This window comes from Balaenoptera physalus (assembly GCF_965194825.1).
Source record: "Balaenoptera physalus genome assembly, chromosome: 1".
Classification (NCBI taxonomy): Eukaryota; Metazoa; Chordata; class Mammalia; order Artiodactyla; family Balaenopteridae; genus Balaenoptera; species Balaenoptera physalus.
The window spans coordinates 27,776,065-27,794,914 of record NC_138882.1 but is presented as its reverse complement, the minus strand read 5'-3'; the positions used below and the strand labels follow the sequence as shown (position 1 = coordinate 27,794,914).

The window sequence follows — 18,850 nt, the reverse complement described above, 5'->3', positions numbered from 1 at the left end:
TTTACCTCAGGGCCTTTTACTGAATAAGAATAGCCCCATCCATAGGCGCATACAATCTAGACTCAAGTGTTTTAATTAACAAATACCCACAGTGCACACGCGTCTGTTAAAAGGATAGGAATGAGAGAAAGATTTATGGGATTACTCTTTAGCACCTAAATATTTCTAAAATTTTGTTTGTCTCGATTATTTCATAAGGAACTCAGCTTATTTGCTCCCATTTGAACCACTTTACCTCTGAAAATTTAATTATATCCAGAAAGAAGGACACTGCATGCTGGTTTATCTTATGATCAATTTGAGGAAGGTGTCTGTTTTCATATGCACACATAAACCCAATGTAAATGTATCTTGGCTTAGGTGGGAAAAAATCATTTGTTGAAAAAGGAATTATGTTGAAGCCTTTAAATACTGATGTGTTAGTAAGTTAATAAGTATTTTCTCATCAGTGTTTAATAAATTTATAGGAAATATGAGTAATATCTGTGCACTTTGAGATAACCTCAAATTCATACGGATAGATATCAGAAAAGATTGTTAAACAATAAACTGGGGGGACTTCCCTGGTAGCACAGTGGTTAAGAATCCACCTGCCAATGCAGGGGACACGGGTTTGAGCCCTGGTCCCGGAAGATCCCACATGCTGTGGAGCAACTAAGCCCGCGAGCCACAACTACTAAGCCGAAGGGCCACAAATACTGAAGCCTGCACGCTTATAGCCCGTACTCTGCAGCAAGAGAAGCCACCACAATGAGAAGCCCACGCACCACAACAAAGAGTAGCCCCCACTAGCCACAGCTAGGGAAAGCCCGCGTGCAGCAATGAAGACCCAACACAGCCAAAAATAAATAAATAAAATAAATAACTAAATAAAAATAAACTGGGGAGTTATAAAAATATGACTGAGATTTTTTTTAAAAAAAAAGGAGAAGGGAAGAGAGGGGAGACAACGATGATGATGGAGAGAGCAGAAGTTCTCGTACAACCCGGGGCCCCCAGGCATAGGCAGAATTCCTAGCACACAGTAACAAGAATGAACTGAGAACTCTGCTTACTCATTTTCAGAGAGGTATTTTAACCTACTTTTACAAATATGAGGCCTAAGACTATCCAAGATTTAGTTTTAACATGGATTGAAGAAAATAACTGTTGGACGTATAATGATTTAGTTCTATGTTTAGCAATATAGATTAACATGTGTATACAAAGCATAGCTAACTTGAATAAAATTCTATCAATGTTTTTCTTATACTTAAAAAAAAAAGATTCATCTCAAGTGGCTTTAAAAAGCAATTTAATCCCCACTGAAAGGAGCATGAGTTCTTTGAAGAAATGGTTGATTACAGGTCTGGGGCAGGGAATGTACAAGGAAGTGCACTGAACATCAAAAAGAATGACCTTAATTGACTATAACACATTAAATAAATAAATTTTGTAAATCCAGAGATGTGAGGAGCTCTTCTTTATAGACCAACGTCAGCTAATAAATGGAGATGAATTCACAAAAATAAGAAAATCCAGGGACTTCTCAGGTGGTGCAGTGGTTAAGAATCCGCCTACCAATGCAGGGGACACGGGTTTGGGCCCTGGTCCGGGAAGATCCCACATGCCGTAGAGCAACTAAGCCTGTGCGCCACAACTATTGAGCCTGTGCTCTAGAGCCCGCGAGCCACAACTACTGAGCCCGTGTGCCACAACTACTGAAGCCCACGCTCTGCAACAAGAGAAGCCACCGCAATGAGAAGCCCGAGCACTGCAACGAAGAGTAGCCCCCGCTCATTGCAACTAGAGAAAGCCCGCGCGCAGCAACGAAGACCCAACACAGCCATAAATAAATAAATAAATCTATTTTTAAAAAAAGAATTAAAAAAATCAAGGGCATGAAAATGTTCATTAAAAAGAAAAGAAAATCCACCTTTTGGCAACCTCCGATGTAATAATGGATTCAAGGCAAGGATCATCAAAAAATGCTAAAACCATTAGGTGAATAGATTTTTGGTAACAGAATATTTGCATGGATTTTTAATTACAAAAAGAAAAGTGCATTTTTACAATGGTGAGTTCTGGCAGTCTCCACCTTAACTGAGGGACCAAAGTTAGCATCACTTATAGTGGAACAATATGTGCCTCCTGATACGATGCAATTTGAAATACACAACAACAGGGAGCTCCCTGGTGGCCTAGTGGTTAGGATTCTGGCCTTTCACTGCCATGGCCAAGGTTCAATCCCTGGTCAGGGAACTGAGATCCTGCAAGTCGTGAGGCCAAAAGAAAAAAAAAGAAATACACAACAACATCTAGAAGTATTCTTGCAAAGAATGTTTAACCTGAATTTAATCAAGCTTCTAGACTAGCACATGTCATTAAAAATATGTGAGCTATATATGTAATATTAAAATTTTTAGTAGCCACATTTAAAAAGTAAAAACACCACCAAAACCCACAGGTGAAATTAATATAATAATATACTTTAACCCAACACATCCAAAATATTAGTGTTTCAACATGTAATCAATATTAAAATAATTAACATTTTACATTCTTTTCTGGTACAGAGTCTTCAAACTTCAGTGTGTATTTTTACACTTAAAGCACATTTCAATTCAGATACTAAATTTTCATTGGAAATACTTGATCTGTATTTAGATTTCATAAAATTTACAGTTGAAGCAGTAGATCTGCATACCCAAGTTGTTCCAAACCTACTTAAAATTTTTCCACTAATGAAATTGAATGAGCTTTTAATTTTTTTTTTTAATTAATTAATTTAGTTTTTTGGCCACGTGGCATGTGGGATCCCAGTTCCCCAACCAGGGATCAAACCCATGCCCCCTGCGTTGGAAGTGCAGGGTCTCAACCACTGGACTGCCAGGGAAGTCCCTGAGCTTTTAAATTTAAATTCAAATTAATTCAAATTAAATTTTAAAATCCAGTTCCTCAGTTGCATTAGCCACATCTCGGGTGCTCAATAACAACATGTGGCTAGTGGCTACCACATTGAACAGTGCAGCCCTAGACTAAACTTCTATTTTATAGAAAACAAAGGGGATAGACAAGTTAAATGACACCGAGACAATCCAGAACATGGGACAGTCTACAAAATAACTGTCTCAGAATTTCTAAAAAGTCAATGGCATAAAAGAGATAAGATAGGGAGACTGTTGTAGACTAAGAGAGATTAAAGAGACATAATACCAAATGCAGTGTTGGATGCTTCTTTGAAAACAAAAAATAAAAACAATGTACAATTGGGGAATTTTCTTGAAAAATTGTGGAACTTTGAATATGTAGTACATTCTAGATGAATTATGAAATTACTGCTAATTTTCTTAGGTGTGATAATGGCATTATGATTATATAGGAGATTGCTTTATTTCTAGGAGGAATAATAATTCTAGTGGGAGAATAATTCTAGAAATGCAACTTTAACCAAATATCAAAGCTGTCAAGAAAAAAAAATGTTTAGGCATGATGATCTCAAAATATTTACCTTCTATGCAAACTTTCTCCAGGAAGCCACTGGAGGATGTACTCCTCCGAAATGAGGGAGTAAGCCAGGAAAGAGGAAGATGAGGAATTGAGGAAGCAGGTGATTTGGCACAGGCATGAGGTGATGAGAAACCCCAGGATGATGTCTGGGAATCAGTCTTAGAAAGCAACCATAACAGACTGGACCAAGAGGAGACAAGCTCCAGGAGAGATGTCTTTAAAAAAAAAAAATGACAGGCAGATCATACAATGTTTTTTACTATATTGTGGAGAGTTTTATGACTCTGTAGGCGAATTTTGAGAGAAAAATCAATGACAGGTGCATTCAGTGGTATATTGGTAAACCACCTGTTTGAAAAGGAAAAAAAAAAAAAGAAAGAAAGAAGCACTGATTTGTAGCATTTGTTGACTTCTATGGCATAAATAATTCCACCATAGCCAAATTTAAGTTACCAGGATGAAGTCACTGAACACAGAGTTAGCAAGAGATGTCTACAACCGGCTCTTTAGAGCTAGTAAGGGGAAAAAAAGAGCATGTAATACACATTTGTCCCAAGCGCCAAATGTCCCATGAGCCAAATGAGTATTATATGCTAAAATTTAGATAATCTCTTATGGAAAAGGAAAAGAAAAGAAAAGAAAAAAGAAAAGGAAGGAAGGAAGAGTCAATAAGAGCTAGCTTTAACAAAATTTAGCAAACAAACAAAGCAATTATTAACTCCAGGAAAAATTTTAAATTTTACAAGAAAAGAAATGAAATCATAGTACCCCACACGGCTCAGCTATGACCATTTACATTGCCATAATAACGTACATGCTGAATGCTTATTTAGCTTTTTAAAATGTGACATGACCATACTGAGAGGATGAGGGGGAGGGAAAGGAGTAGAAAAGAGAGATAAATTTTCATTATCAATAGATAACGCCTAAAATTGAAAAATTAAGAAATAGGAGAATGAGCATTTTACTTAGAAATATGAAGGTAAACTACCAGAAGAATGGGCCAAAAGAGATAAAAGTCATTGCCTGTGGGGTGCAGAACTTCAGAACGAAGAGAAGTGTGGTGGAAAACAGCTGGTTTTCTTTACAAGTCCTATAGTACCATTAGACTTAAACACATGCTCATGTGCACACCCACACGGACACACACAAATAGGAAAGAAGAGCAGGAAAATTCAAACTTCTGGTTACAGAGGGCTGATTGAACCCAATTTTTTATCACCCCTTCCTCCAAACCTATTGAAATGAAAAAAGGAATATAAAAATAAAAATAAATTGATACTTCTGCTGGAAAGACAGGATAATGTACCAGCAGCAGACCAGGACAGTTAGGAACTTCTGAACGATACAGAGAAGCTGGAATCAGACTGATTATTAAACACAATATTCGTGATTAAAAAACAACCCCACACAAGCTTAAGAGAGAACCTCGAAAAGCGGGTTTGCCAGCACAGCCCCACCAAATCCCTAAAACGATACAACCATTTCACCCCTCACCATCCTGCTGCCTACAGATAACTATTAGCTTTCTAGCGTGGGATTACTGACACCAGACACTCTCTCCCAGATGAGAGGATGAAAGCAGGCACTCGGGGCCGTGTGCCAGGGGATTTACAGCCACCGTGAGAGAAGGAACTCTTAAAGAAGAGTTTTTCTGGCCCCAACTCAACCCACTGTGCTAAACTACCCACTCATTCAGGGCATCTGCATCCACTACCAGACAAACAGGGAGTCTTGCAGCAGACAGCATGGTTGAAAAGCAAAGCACGATAGTAGAAATAAGACTGAACAGGCCATCACTGTCATCCTGGAAGGCCACTCCTTTAGTTCTTGCTATCAAGACCCCCGGGACTGTCCTGGACATTGTCCTTTTCAAGACCTGACTCTTAAACTCTTTATCAGTTCATTGAGCTTCTCCACGTCTTCCCAATAAATTTCTTTCTTGTTCAAGCTAACTACAGTCAGTCTGTTGCTTGCAATGAAACAACTCTTACCATGAAAAAAAGACAGCTGAATGGCAATTAATAAACTTAATTTATGTTATTATCATATAGTTATATATTTTATATATTTATAATGTATACAATATACTATTATAATGAATAAGCTTAACAATGCTAATATAGAGAATGCATTCTTTTCAAAAGCATATGGAACATGTACAAAATGATCTCTTAGGTAGTACACACACACACACACACACAAAAATAAAAAAAATTCCTCAAGAGTAGAAATACATGGGCCACAGTGTAAAACAAAACACCTAAAAATTAATACCAAAAGCATATCCAAATTTATTTACTTGAAAAGAAAGAAAAGCTGAAATTATAGAAAATTTAGAAAAGAATGGTGGTAGGAATATTACCTGTCAAAAATCTGTGACAACATATGATAAAATGATTCTCAGAGGAAATTTTATAGCCTTAAATACAACTGCTACAAATCAAGAAAGATGGAGAATATGTGAACTTAAGTAGTCGATTCAAAAAGAAAAAAGACAACAAAATAGATACCACGTTAATAGAAAAAATGTAAAATATAAAATGAAATAGAAAAAAATAGCCTTGGTCAATAATACCAAAAGTTGGTCTTTTAAGAAATAGGAAAAGAGATAATCACAATTATTAATGAGAAAGCATATGACAATTATTTTCAATTTTTTTTTTATTATGGGAGTCAAGAAGGCCTTAAGGCCTCAGGAAGACACAAGATCAAAAGCCATAAAAGAAAACACCGACATATTGGACTCCATAAAAAAATATAATAAAACAAAATAGAAAGTTGTTTGAAAAATGAAAGACTCCATAAACAAAGTTAACAAGTAAGTAAGTTTTTAGGAAATGTTTAGGAAAAGAATGACTAATAAACATTTGAAAGAATGTTCAGCCATACTAGTAATCAGGAAAGTTTAAAAGCAATCAAGACACCATTTTTCACCCATGAGATCAACAAAAATTTTTAAATATGATATTATGCAGTGTTAAGAATGTTGTGAGGAAACAAGCATTCTCATACATTGTTATAATGGGGAATGTAAATTGGCAGTAGTTTTGGAAGGCAATTTAGCAGTATGTATTAAAATTTTTAATGCACATACCCCTTTGAATCAGGCCATTTCCAGAAATCTATCCTACAGAAATACTTGAACCCGTGCACAAAGATATATGCATAAAATGCATAAAAATGCTCATTGAAGCATTTCTTGGACTAGTGAAAAAAAATGAAACTGTCTAGGTCAATCAGAAGGAAAATGATTAAAGGATTGCTGAGCAGCCATTAAAATGAATGAGAATCTATAGATAATTACATGAAAAATTTTCCATAACATAGTGTTAAATGGTAAAAAGTAAATTGTTGAATGCAAATTACATACTGTAGCCATTTAGATATGTGTGTCATATACAGACACACTTGTATGGGGGCAGGTATGGTATAAAGAGACTTTTACTTTTTAGTCTATATTCCAGGGTTGTTTTAATTAAAAAGAAGAGAAAAAAGAAAACCGTTTGGAAAGAGCCGTATTAAACTGTTAGTTGTGTTTACTTTAAATAGGGGAGAAAAAAGGGTGAAAGTGAAAAAGATTTTTGCTTTTCACTCCATAAACTATGAAAATAAAAAAATAAACAATCAAACATGCTATTTTTGTGAAATTAAAAAATTTAATATAAAGAAATAATGTATGAAAATACTTTTCAAAGACAAATGAAATGGACCCTAAGTTTACCCTAGCAATTTTTCAAAGTTACAATAAAAAATAAAGTAGGATGGCCCTGGTACTTTCCAGTTCTCCTCCCTTTACAACATTATTAGGAATCACTTCAAGAGAATTCCTCACTCCTTTATGGAATATTACTGCCTTAAATATTACCTTACAGACCAAGAGTTCAAAGCATAGTTAGCGCAAGATTTCCAGCTAAGAACCCCAAACTGGCAGGATATCGTGGGCGGGGTGACGTTTATTCTACTTTCTAATTAATATTAGAGCAGTATGTTAGAGCACTTTAATCTCCCCCAAAGTCACTTATTTAAAAAAAAAAATCACACTTTAAGTCGTAAATTGTGTGTTTTACTGGGTGTGTAGAAAGGTATTAAATGATCATGAAAGCATAAGGAATAAGAAAACACCTCATTGGCAGCTGATAGCAAACAAGCACCGCGAACCTTATCCAGCCCTTACTGTGTGCACAGCAGCATGACTCTGCACAATAACACACTCTAAAGCTTGAACATTTTCCCAGGAATATACTTTGAAATATAAAGGTACATAAACAAAGGAGGCATAATTATGGCTTTGATAGGGACATTTTCCTTACGGTGCAAAAAAAAAAAAAAAATACGGGAAAAGGAATTGTATTGACTTAGAGGGCTGAGAAAGCGGTCAAGCCCTGTCTCACACCAGACGACTGCTGTCTCCAATACGCAGATTTCACGCTAAGTCGCAGTCGTAGGGCGGAGTATACGTGGAACACTACCTAGCATTCAAAAACGCGTGTCGCAGGCCTTTTTTCACTTCACCCCGCCCGCCTTCCCCGCCTGCACGGCGGGCACAAACGTCCTGACGCGTCTTCACTGACAAGGTCCTCCCTCCATTTTGTCCCCAGTCTCCTTCAGGCAAACCGAGTGGCGCTATTTTAAAGCCCCTCCCAGATGAAACCAAAGAAGGGAGTAAGCGGTGTGAGCGCTGGACCACACTTTCGCTCGGGGCGAAACGGTGGCTGGCGCTGGGTGGAGCTGCCGGGGTCGCCCAGGACTCGTCCCGGGGCGGGAAGACAAAGGACACGAAAGGGACGCGGGCCGCAAACCAGTACGGGCCGACTTCCGGGCCGTGGGCTTGTGGGGGGCGGGGTGGGGGCTCCTGTTCCCAGGACAAAGCGGCGGCGGCGCGCACGCCCCCTCCGCGCGGCCCCGGCCGCCCCGCCGCGCGCGCCCAGCGCCTATGCACGGGAGCGAGCGCACGCGCGCGGACGACAGTTAGAAATGGCGGTTGGGGCGAGAGGAGGGGCGGGGGCGGAAAAAGGCGCAGCCTCGAAGTGCCAAGAGTCCGGGTGCGCGGTTGCTTCACGAGTCCTCCTCCTCCTCCTCCTCCCCTGGTCCAGGCCCTCGGGCTGGGGAGAGCCCCGGTGGAGGAGACGTGATCCGTTCAACTGAACAAAGGAAATGGCGGCCACACCAAAGGCAACCGGCTCGGCCGGTGCTGCCGCCGCGGAGACTGGGAAACGTTCCCTAAAATGGCGGACAGCGCGAACGCAGGCGCGGGCCGGGCTGGCCAGGGCGGGGCGGGGCGTCCGCTCACGGCGGCCCGCGGCGGCGACGGGGCGGGGGAGAGGCGCCGACTGTTCCCATGGCGGCTGCGCCGGAGGCCGGGGAGCCCGGGAAGGGGAAGGTAATCCGGGCTGCGGCGGGGTGCGGCGGGGCGCGCGGAGCACGGGCGGGCGGCGCCTAAGGACGCGGCCTCTAGAGCTGGGAGACCCGGGCCGGGAGCACGTGTCATTAGCTTCTCTGCAATCGAACAGGTCCCCTCCTCCCATCCCCCGACATTTTTATCTTAATTGCCATGATTTAAGTGACCCAAACTAGGAGGATGAGGGGACCGGTACCGATAGCTTACTGCAGGTCACAAGACGGATCCCTTTGGAAAGAAAGTTCTGTTGACAGGGGCCTCGTATTGTAATTTACTAGCAAAGAGGGATTTAAAAGCTGAGGACAGGTGCCTTGTCTTTAAGGCTGTATACTTCACTTAACAGAGGAATCGGTAAATGCTGAGGAATGAGAACTTGGTTATATTCGAGTGAATTTATATCCTGAGCAGGAGGGTGATGAACAGACTGAGATTTTTTTCCCGTTAACCTTGTTTTCACTCGACCACGTGGAGTATGCAGTATCATATGTAACCAATAGCTTCGCTGGCTGGCATTCATGTCTTCCTGCTCTGCCTTCCTCGCTTCACCTTCCACAGTCGTCCTTGGGGGCTACCCTGTAAAATGCATAATTCCACCTCTCTGCTTAAAACCAGTCGTAGCTGCTCATTGCTTTCTGGATAAATCCTAATTTCTCGGCCTGTGACACAAAGCTCATCACCTAACTAACCCTAACTGTTCAGGGACGTGTGACTCTTCTCATGCTTTCTTCTCCGGGTGTATTAAAGCTAAACAGGGGTATCTCCGGTCTCCCCTGAAGGGCTTCCCGACTCCTCAAGAGAGACTGAGGTGCTTCGGCTCCTATCTCCCGGACACCTTGTACATTGCTGGATCATTACAGCATTATACTGGAAGTTAATTTGTGTCTTAAGAGCAGGGAACCCAATTTTTATATCCTCAATGCAGAGTAAATAAGTGTTTAAAAAAGGCAATGGAAGAAGAAAGTTTTAAATAGTTAAGCCATAGAGAGATTAACGTTGGATCAATTAGATTCACAAATATTTATTGAAGACCCACACTGTGTGCCACACTGCACCTATAGTTTTAGGATATTCTCTGCTCAGCTTGAAAATTTTGATCACTTATTCAGCGTTCTTGCTTCTCTGGGGAATTTTCCATCTAAATTTGGCCTAGATCATCAAATGGTTATGAATAGATGTTGGGTAAATTGTTTCCATATTTGTTTTCAAAAAAATTGTCAATTTATACACTGTTCAGGTGCCTTTTCTGTTTTTAAAGTCTCACATACTATTTGGAATATGCTTACTTCAACAAAATGTACCCTTGTTTGAAACTTGCATATTTCCAGGGGCACCATAACTTCAAACACAAAATTCTAGATTGTTTTGTGAGAACACTGGGATCTTGAATGGGGCTTTCATCCTTTTTGTACCTTTGATAGGAGATAACTGCTGTCATTTTAGGGTCATGAGGGTGGCTTAACCCATTGAGAATCAAGAAAAGAAATATATGAAAAAATTTTTTGATTAATACTGTATTTGAAGCCAAAGAAAACGTTTCAAAAACAAATGATTATCTGTGCCACATGTGCTGAGATGTAAAGTATGATGGATTTTGCAAAACGATTGTCTTTTAGAAAACCTCAGTGGTGCTGTTTCCGTCGAGTGCAGTTGGTAAATGTCTGGTTGAAGCAAGTTAAAGGGAGCGTAGGTTTGTAAGTGAAGAAGCACACACAGGTAACTAGTTTTGCAGTGACAGGGAACAGAAAAATGGGATGGTGGCTTGGGGGGAAAGGGTGTCAAGAGAGGGGGATTTATTTTGTATGTTTCTAGACTGGAGATTATTAAAAGGAGGAAAAACAAGTAATGCAAATGAAAGATGGGATAACCACAGAAGCAGAGGTCTTTTGAGTGGAGAAAGTAATCAACTGCAAAGTGAGCACTAGTTTTAAATAGGAGTAGGGCCAGTTCCTCCTTTGAAATAAAAGGAAAGGCAGAATATGAGCACTGATGCAGATACATTTAACAGTGGGAAATGAAGTAGCTCTAATTTGATCTGATGTTTCCTATAAATTATTAAATTGGCATTCTGGCTTATAAGTTTCTTTTTGAGCTTCCCTTAATTCCATCAAGGTGTGTTGGTAAGGCTGCCTTTCTAAATCTAAGCTTAAAAATATTAGCTTACCAAAAGTCTAAAATTTTAGTTTACATTTAAAGGCTTTGTTAATAGCAGGTGAACCTTGAGTTTGCAGACAACTAGGGAATAAAAGAGGAATGTTAAATGCCTTGAACATTACAAACATAACTACTTCAAAGTGACTTCAGGCTTAGACTCTTTATATCCATTTCTGAGAATCAAAGTTAAGTGTACTCTCAAAAATATTATATAAGCTGAAGACTTCATTACAGTATTCCATACTTGCTTTTAAGTCATCAGCAGTCTAAACTCCAACTTTACCAGGAGGTTGAAAATTCCCTACTAGTAAAGGGGAAAAAGTCTTTGTACATCCTTACCCAGTTTTGATACAAATTGCAGGTCTACAGTTATGTACTCAGTTCTGTTACTCTCTATATGTGAACCTTGGTGTTTACTAAAAAACCAAAGGGTTAAATGCTGCAGTGGGAATGACAGGCTTTCAGGGTCAGACTGACTTCCACTTCCACTCTGCCAGCACTTACTAGCCTTCTACTTAAACCCTGAGCCTGTTTCAGAGAAAATGTCACAAAGATGTTGTGAGAATTAAAAACAAGGGATATAAAGGGCCGGGCACTAATCGCTCCTTGGCACCTCTAAAGTTATGAGATTAGACAAGCACTGGCTTCTCAGCCTTGGCGCTGACATTGACCAAGGCAGTTTTGTAGGTGATACGTGCATTGTAGGACATTAAGCAGTAGCATCCTTGGCCTCTAACCCACATTGCTGGTTTTAGAAGGTACCACTTAAAAAGGATATGCTTATCTTTCAAAATAAACTGGATTATTCCATTATCTGCAATTTCAAAATTTTTACTTTTCTAAAATCTCTAAAGCAGTGTTTCTCCCAGTCTTGAGGGGTGGGCGGTTTCCTAAACATAAATGCCTGGGGCCTATTGAGTCAGAATCTGAGGGTGGGATTTGAAAATCTCTAAAAAGCTCAGAAAGTTACCTACCTAGCTGATTTAAACAAACAGCACCATTTCGGATGTTCAGCAAGTTTATTTTACACACTTGGCAAAGAACTGGGGCTGATAATTTTATCCAAATGCCCCCCCACGCAAAGTTTGCAGATTCTGGTGTATCCTGGGGTCACACTAGGGCTCCATTATGGAACGGAATCCAAATGAAAAAGCCCAGAAGCCTTGAAACAAGTGCTGTCTTTGGCAGAGATGTGCAGTGTTTGGCATGCTGCGGCCGACACTTGATGGTTCCTTTCTTTTTCTCTGCTTAAATGTGAAAGCCATCTTAACATTCTACCCTGTGGTAGAAGCTGCTGGTCTCACTCCCGTCTAAGATCTGACATTAAACACCACCACCCCATCTCGGTCTATTTAGCATCCTTCCCCCAGGGCAACGGCCTAGCTGCAGAACAGATCACACCCTCCTTCCCCTCTGGGGCCATAAATTCCACCTGGCTCTTGACCTGAGGGTGAGAAACAATCATCTTTTGCTAAATTAAACGAAAAGCCTAGAAGCAGAATTAAATCCCAACCTCTTTGTCCATGAAGATTTGTACTAAAGAGCCTTTTAACATTCAAGTCTGCACTTCAATGAGCACCTGCTGTGTTCATGAAGTAAACATGTTGGGGCGGGACAGGCAGAGGCAAAAAAAAAAGGAACATAATGATCCAAGAGTATGTAACTTTTGCTTTATTAGGAACCAAGTCACATTGTCTTTCCTGCAGAAGCCCCAGCCAAAGCAAACACAATACCTTCATGTTTCAACCTTTAATCTGACTTGCCCTTTACTGTCCTTTTCCCATTTCTTCCACTCTTTTTCCCTTACAGTGTATTACCATCTAGGTATATCTCATCCCAAAGAATGGACAAGTGGCTTCCTTTTTAAAAGCTACATTAAATGAAAACAGTACCTTAAGTTTTTTTTTTTTTTATGAATAGAAGAATGCTGTAGCAGAACATAAGCGTGACTTATAAAATTCTGTCCTGCCCTCCCAAAACCCCTAAGTACAGAGTGAGAGTGAGAAGACATTCAAGTTGAAAATGTTATGCTTAAAGTGGCAGTATTTTTTAATGAGGGAGAACAAATCCATAAATCCAGTGAAGACTATATAAAGAATTTTAAAACCATTCATTTTAGCACTTGAAGGAACTTAAATTATCACCTAGCTGAACCCCTTCATTACAGATTGCAGGCCAGATAAAAAAATATGTCCTACAGGTTACAGAAGTTAGCGGCAGAGCTGAGAATAAAATCCAACCCTCTAGATATCCAGCTTTTTTCATCACACCTAGGTGTGGCTACCATGTACTATCAACAAAGAAATACAATCAACAGCAACTTCATATCACAGGCAAGAAACAGACTAGATTTGTCTCAACACAAAGCATTTATTCTTACAGACGCAACCGATGTGTTGTTACTAGTTAACACAGAAAATCTGCAGTCCTCCTTAAAGGAATTTAAAACAGCAGTATACTAATATTATAAGCAACATGGTTAGGACAGTTTCACTTTGCCCATCTATGCATCTCAGGTTATTAGAAGGAAATTATGCTTTTAAATTTCAATGATAGCCAAATCCCCAAATGATTTCATACAGATATTTAAAGAGCTCATAAAATAATGTATGCCCTTACCTTATCTCCAAACCAGTTGATTAACAAATTATAGCATAACCATGGGTACCATAATCTAGGTTTAATTTACCCTACCTGCTTAGGACTTTCTGGTCAAATTCTCAGGGTTTCCATTTTAGATTCATATTGTATACCAAAGCAGGATGATTAAAGATGGTTTTAATCTTTGCCAAACCACCCTAAAATAAAATATTCTCTTGTCCAATCTAAGTTTTTTTATTTTTCGTAGCCCTTTAAGCTCCTAGGAATTTTAGATGTTGAAAACATCCCCTGTGCACGGGATTCGACATTGTATGGCTCATTAGGATCTGTCGTGGCTGGCCTTGGACACTTTTTGTTTACTAGTGAGTATCTGCTTCTCTCTATACATAAAAAACATGTTTCTCTGAAGTTTTTTTCCTAGATGAAGTATTATAACATGCAGTGTATTAGTGTTTATGCTTCCTTTTGACAGGTAGAATTAGAAGATCATGTGACGTTGGAATAGGAGGATTTATCTTGGTGACTTTAGGATGCTGGTATGTGTGCTAAGTATTCAAGAAGATCCACGACTGTAATAGGTTTATCTAGTTCCAAAGCACATGCTCTACTCAGAGCAATCTCCCACTGAGATTCCCCACCCTCACTGAAATTTATCTTACAAAATTATATTGCTGGACTGCCTTCAATCTTTTAAATATGTATATATACACACACATTTTGTGTTATTTGTCAAACGAACAGATGAATGCATGACATTAGGCACTGCATTAATGCCATGTCAGGGTTTATACTTCATTTAGGAAGGTCTCAACCTTTTATCTTATCCTAATGCTCATTTCAATCCCTGCCTATGGCATAACATCTGAAAATGCTACCTTAAGAATGTGTTCACAACCACTGACAGTCATCTGTAAGCATTTAAAAATTTTGATTACAAATTTCAAATTAGTTTCTACAGGTATGTTATATCAATAATTTATTCATGTTCTCATTACTAGGTTCCATTGTAGGTATAATTATGCAAAGCTAAGAATCCAGGAAAGACTTGCCAGAGAAGGAATTAAAAACAAGATTTTATATGAAAGTACCCACCTTGATCCTGAAAGAAAACAAACCAACAGCGGCAGCAGCAGCAGCAATTGAGCAGTCTTGAGCACAGAAAACCCAGATACAACTCACTTCGGTGTGAACAAAGCCGAGATCAACTATAGAAAGCATTTTATATACCATAAGGCTTTCAACCAAGTAAATAAAGTATGTGTAAGTTGTAGTCTTTTTTACATGTGTATGAATATTTACAAACTTATTCTGGCCCTGTATCTACTGTCAGTATAGCACATAGTGGACTCGTACTTAAAATAAACCTTGTGTTTAACGTGCTTAGAAAAGCGTTTCCTTATAGTAAGCAGTGAGTACACCTGACGTTTGAAGAAATAAAATCTCAGTTCGATGTTAAGACTTGCCTTAAAAACAAAAATCACAACTGTATTACTGTACCCTGTTAAAAATGAGGGGATACTTTCTGATTTCGAAAGCCAGTGATGTTGTATCAGACTTAAAACTAATGGGTCATCACTTTGCAATTGTTATTTTAAAAACGTACCCATTGCTTGACCCTATTCTTCCACTTCAACAGGTGAGTCACCTCTCAGAAAGTAAAGGTGGTTTTTAGCTGCTCTAAATATTTTTTGGATGTATGCAGAGTTTTTATTTTTAAGTAGAACTTAAATATGTACATGGCACACATAAAAATATTTTCAGAAACTTGCTTGGTGCAAAGGAGAATACTGCAGAATTACACACATATTGTTCCATTAATGTAGACATTTATAATTCAATTGGCTGCCATTTAAAAAAAGCACCCAACACCCAACTAAGTCCACAGCATTTATTCATTCATTCATCATTTTTGGTTTAATAAATATCAACATTACTTAAAACACAGGCTTAGAGACCTTCTGGTTAAGAAATGATAAGTATGAAAGAAGACACCAGTGGATAGGATTGTGGCATTATTACTGGTCCTACTGATTATCACGGTGAGCTAAACAGATCAAGAAAGAGATGTTTTGAAACTTTATTTTGTTCTGAATCCGTTTTCAGGATTGGTAGGGGCCTGCTCCAGTTCACAAGAGAGGTCGCATTTTCCCTCCCATGCTCACCTTCTTATGGCTGTCACTATAAGGGTTAGGGTACACAAGCTATATGGTTTACCAAATGCCCTATCATGAGTGACACTGTCAAGCATATATGTTCTACGAGATTTTTATTGATCCTAATCATCTGGCAGCCACCAAAGGAAAGACTTGGACATTAACAAGGGAAGGTTATTAGAAAAGAGAATGAAGTTTTTTCAAGATCATCTGCCTGCCGTTACTGACACAAACCAAAGCTGAGTGCAGTCTATATTATTCAAATTGATCTTAAACAATTATGTTAAAAATTCCATGTGACAGTCACTCATGTTTTAAAAGGCATGAGTTGGGGTGGGGTGGAGGAATTGATGAGTACTAATCAAATTTGATATTTAACAAGCTGTGCAGGCCACTTACATTCTCAGCTTCAGTTTGATAACATGTAACATACGAAATCAGGCAAATGGATTAAGGAAGTCAAGTCCCTTCCAGCTCTAGCACACTATGATTACATCTTACCCTGAGTAAGAGAAAAATCTCTCGGCTGGTAAAAATTTCCAAGGCCTTCAATGATAACAAGGTTAGTTCATTTTCACAGCGGAATGACTGCATAAATTGGAGACCTGGATAAAAACAGAAATTTAAATATAATTACTTATTTGGATTACTTTTCAAATATCATTTCATAAACTTAAATCATTAGCACTTTTTCTTCTTTACCTATTAAAATGATACAAAATGCATTAATGAATTATTGGACCATTCAACATGCTCTAGGCCCTTAAAGCATTGGTACCAGACCTCCAACGGCCTCCACGCTGATCCTGACACTTCCACTTCTGGTCCCTCCAGTCCCATCGTCTTCCACTCTGCCGCCCAACTTCAAGTTCAAACTGCCAAGTTTTGCCAGTCCCATCTCCAGTGTACCTCTGGCCACCATGAACTGAATTCATACCTCTGCTCAAATGTTTTCATTTCACTTATAATGCCCTTCTCCTACCTCCTCTCTATAACCTTCCACTCTCTTGCTCACTAACTTCTAGAATTAAGATCATCACCTTTTAGGCTCTCATACTACTTTGTTTCATGTTCCACTAACATAGTTGGCACTTCCATTCGTCACTGACTTGTGCTACAAGAACCCTATCAATTTTTGTCTTTACGTTCCCAATCAAGTGTCTGGTATAAAGCAGTCAACACATGTTAGTTTAATTACTAAATGTTCACTAGTCCCTCTCATCCAAAAGCTTACACTTTCCAAATTTAAGCTTAAAGAGTAACCTACCTTCCAAGCCCACTTGAAGCCTCCAGCTGCACTGCTTCCTTCATTATTCCATTAAATCCGAAATTTCACACTAGGTGATATAGCGGTAGGTACCAGCTAAATAGCTGATTAAAATAGAATTGTGGCAATTAGTAGGTTTAAAACTTTGCAGCTTATCATACCTACTTTAATTAACTACCTCTAAGTGCTTTATGCAGTTCCCCCCCTTCCCTCACCCCTCCCTCTTTGTTTTTCCTTGACTACTTGCTTTACTTCTCAGTAAAAGAACCTCAGGGAATTTAAAATTAACTAGCTTTTCTCTGGACTTGTGATTTCTATTGACCAAGTTTGCCAACAAGAAATTTGACTATCCCTAATACCATTATTTGATTTGCAAGCATCTCTTCAGTCTACGTACCTCTACTCCATCGCTGGTTTCCCTTTGCTTCGATTTTATAATGCGAGGAGGTCTATATAATAAATTCAGGATTCCTGTTTATGCACTTTTCAGCAAAAAGCTAGGGATCAAATAGGGTTTGAATCCTTCTATTCCTAGGTAAAAATCTGTGGTGGATGGGGATTAAGACACCCCTTTAAAAGTGATGTTAACGTAAACTACTTTGGGAAAGCAGAATACCTTAATGAGGAAAGTAGAAAAATTACTGATTGCTTTAACTGTGGTTTTTAATAGTACTCTAGAATAAAATCTTTGGGAAGCATCTTAAAATACGGTCCATTGATCATCAAATCAGGTCAGTAATAATATATAACAATATCCTCTACCACCCAAATACTGGTATCTTACACAGGTTATTTTGTGCATTAAGTTCCATATTTAAACTTTAAGACAAGCTTTAGGGACAAAAAAGCTTAGTTTTTTAATAAAGTATTACATTTTAAAGTTCGTAATGTGAGCACTACTGATCACTGTTGCAAACATTTGAGTCTTTTCAACCACTCTTTATTTTCTAGAGATTAAAGATGACTTTTTCCAAGTATTTTTATCTTGAGAAAGCTACCAGTGACTATAAGTACTAAATTAAAGGTTTCTACTGTTCACTAAATGTTCACATGGACTTAACAGGCAGCTATCTTTTCTACCCTTTTCTAGGAATAACTTCTACTAAGTTCTGTAAGTTGTAAAACACCTATTATATGGCCTACCCTTAGGGGATTCAAATTTGCATATACTGGTTTCTTAAAGGGTTTTCACAAAAATGTCTTCCCCCTTAGACCACAAAGACTAGTCACATGAAATGAAACATGTTCTACTATCTAAATTCTAAGTTTGCTTTTAAAAACATTCTAGTTTATGTTTTTTCTCAAATGAACAGAAATGGCTTTAAGTTTTTAACCTTTTACTCTAAGTTGTCTGCTCTTCAAAAGTCTTTAGAGATTGCTTTTATTTGACAGAGTAGAACTGTATTTCACTGAGGAAACCCTGGTAGTTATATTTTCAGTCAGTACAGCACCCAAGTCCTCTCACTTCATCAAAATACATTATTCTCAAGTATGTAGTGGGGAAAACTAATTTCTTCTAAGCTTCTTATTAAGTCTTTAATTTCAGGGCAACAAGAAAGTACATGCTCTGGACTAGCATAATCAAAGTCCTTGTCTTAAATTTCACTTCCTGATTTTTCTGTACTTTGATGTAAATTTACATCACTTCATTATCCAGAAAGATCATTTTCCAAGTTATTATAAGCTAACAAAAAGTATTTGTGCATTTAATACAGATGCAGAAAGATTCTGGGAACCCAAGGACATAGGTATCCTAGATATCTCTGTATTAGAATATTGTAAGGAAGT

The 18,850-nt window shown here is 38.7% G+C and overlaps 1 protein-coding gene and 1 pseudogene across 3 annotated transcripts in view; both read left to right on the top strand.

Annotated features, from left to right (window-relative positions):
- LOC309664898 (prohibitin 1 pseudogene) overlaps positions 1–18,850 on the top strand; it is a 203,677-nt pseudogene that overhangs the window by 115,040 nt on the left and 69,787 nt on the right. The gene's annotated exons all lie outside the window — the stretch shown is intronic.
- Positions 8,481–15,326, top strand: COX20 (cytochrome c oxidase assembly factor COX20). Of its 2 annotated transcripts, XM_082471196.1 has the most exons (4): positions 8,747–8,872; positions 13,890–14,004; positions 14,115–14,178; positions 14,641–15,326. In XM_082471196.1, exons 1-4 carry the CDS (start codon positions 8,831–8,833, stop codon positions 14,783–14,785), a joined length of 366 nt encoding a protein of 121 aa, XP_082327322.1. In that variant the 5' UTR covers positions 8,747–8,830; the 3' UTR covers positions 14,786–15,326. The 2 variants fall into 2 exon arrangements, with proteins under 2 accessions (XP_082327321.1, XP_082327322.1); XM_082471195.1 differs by lacking the exon at positions 13,890–14,004 and having other exon boundaries at positions 8,481–8,872.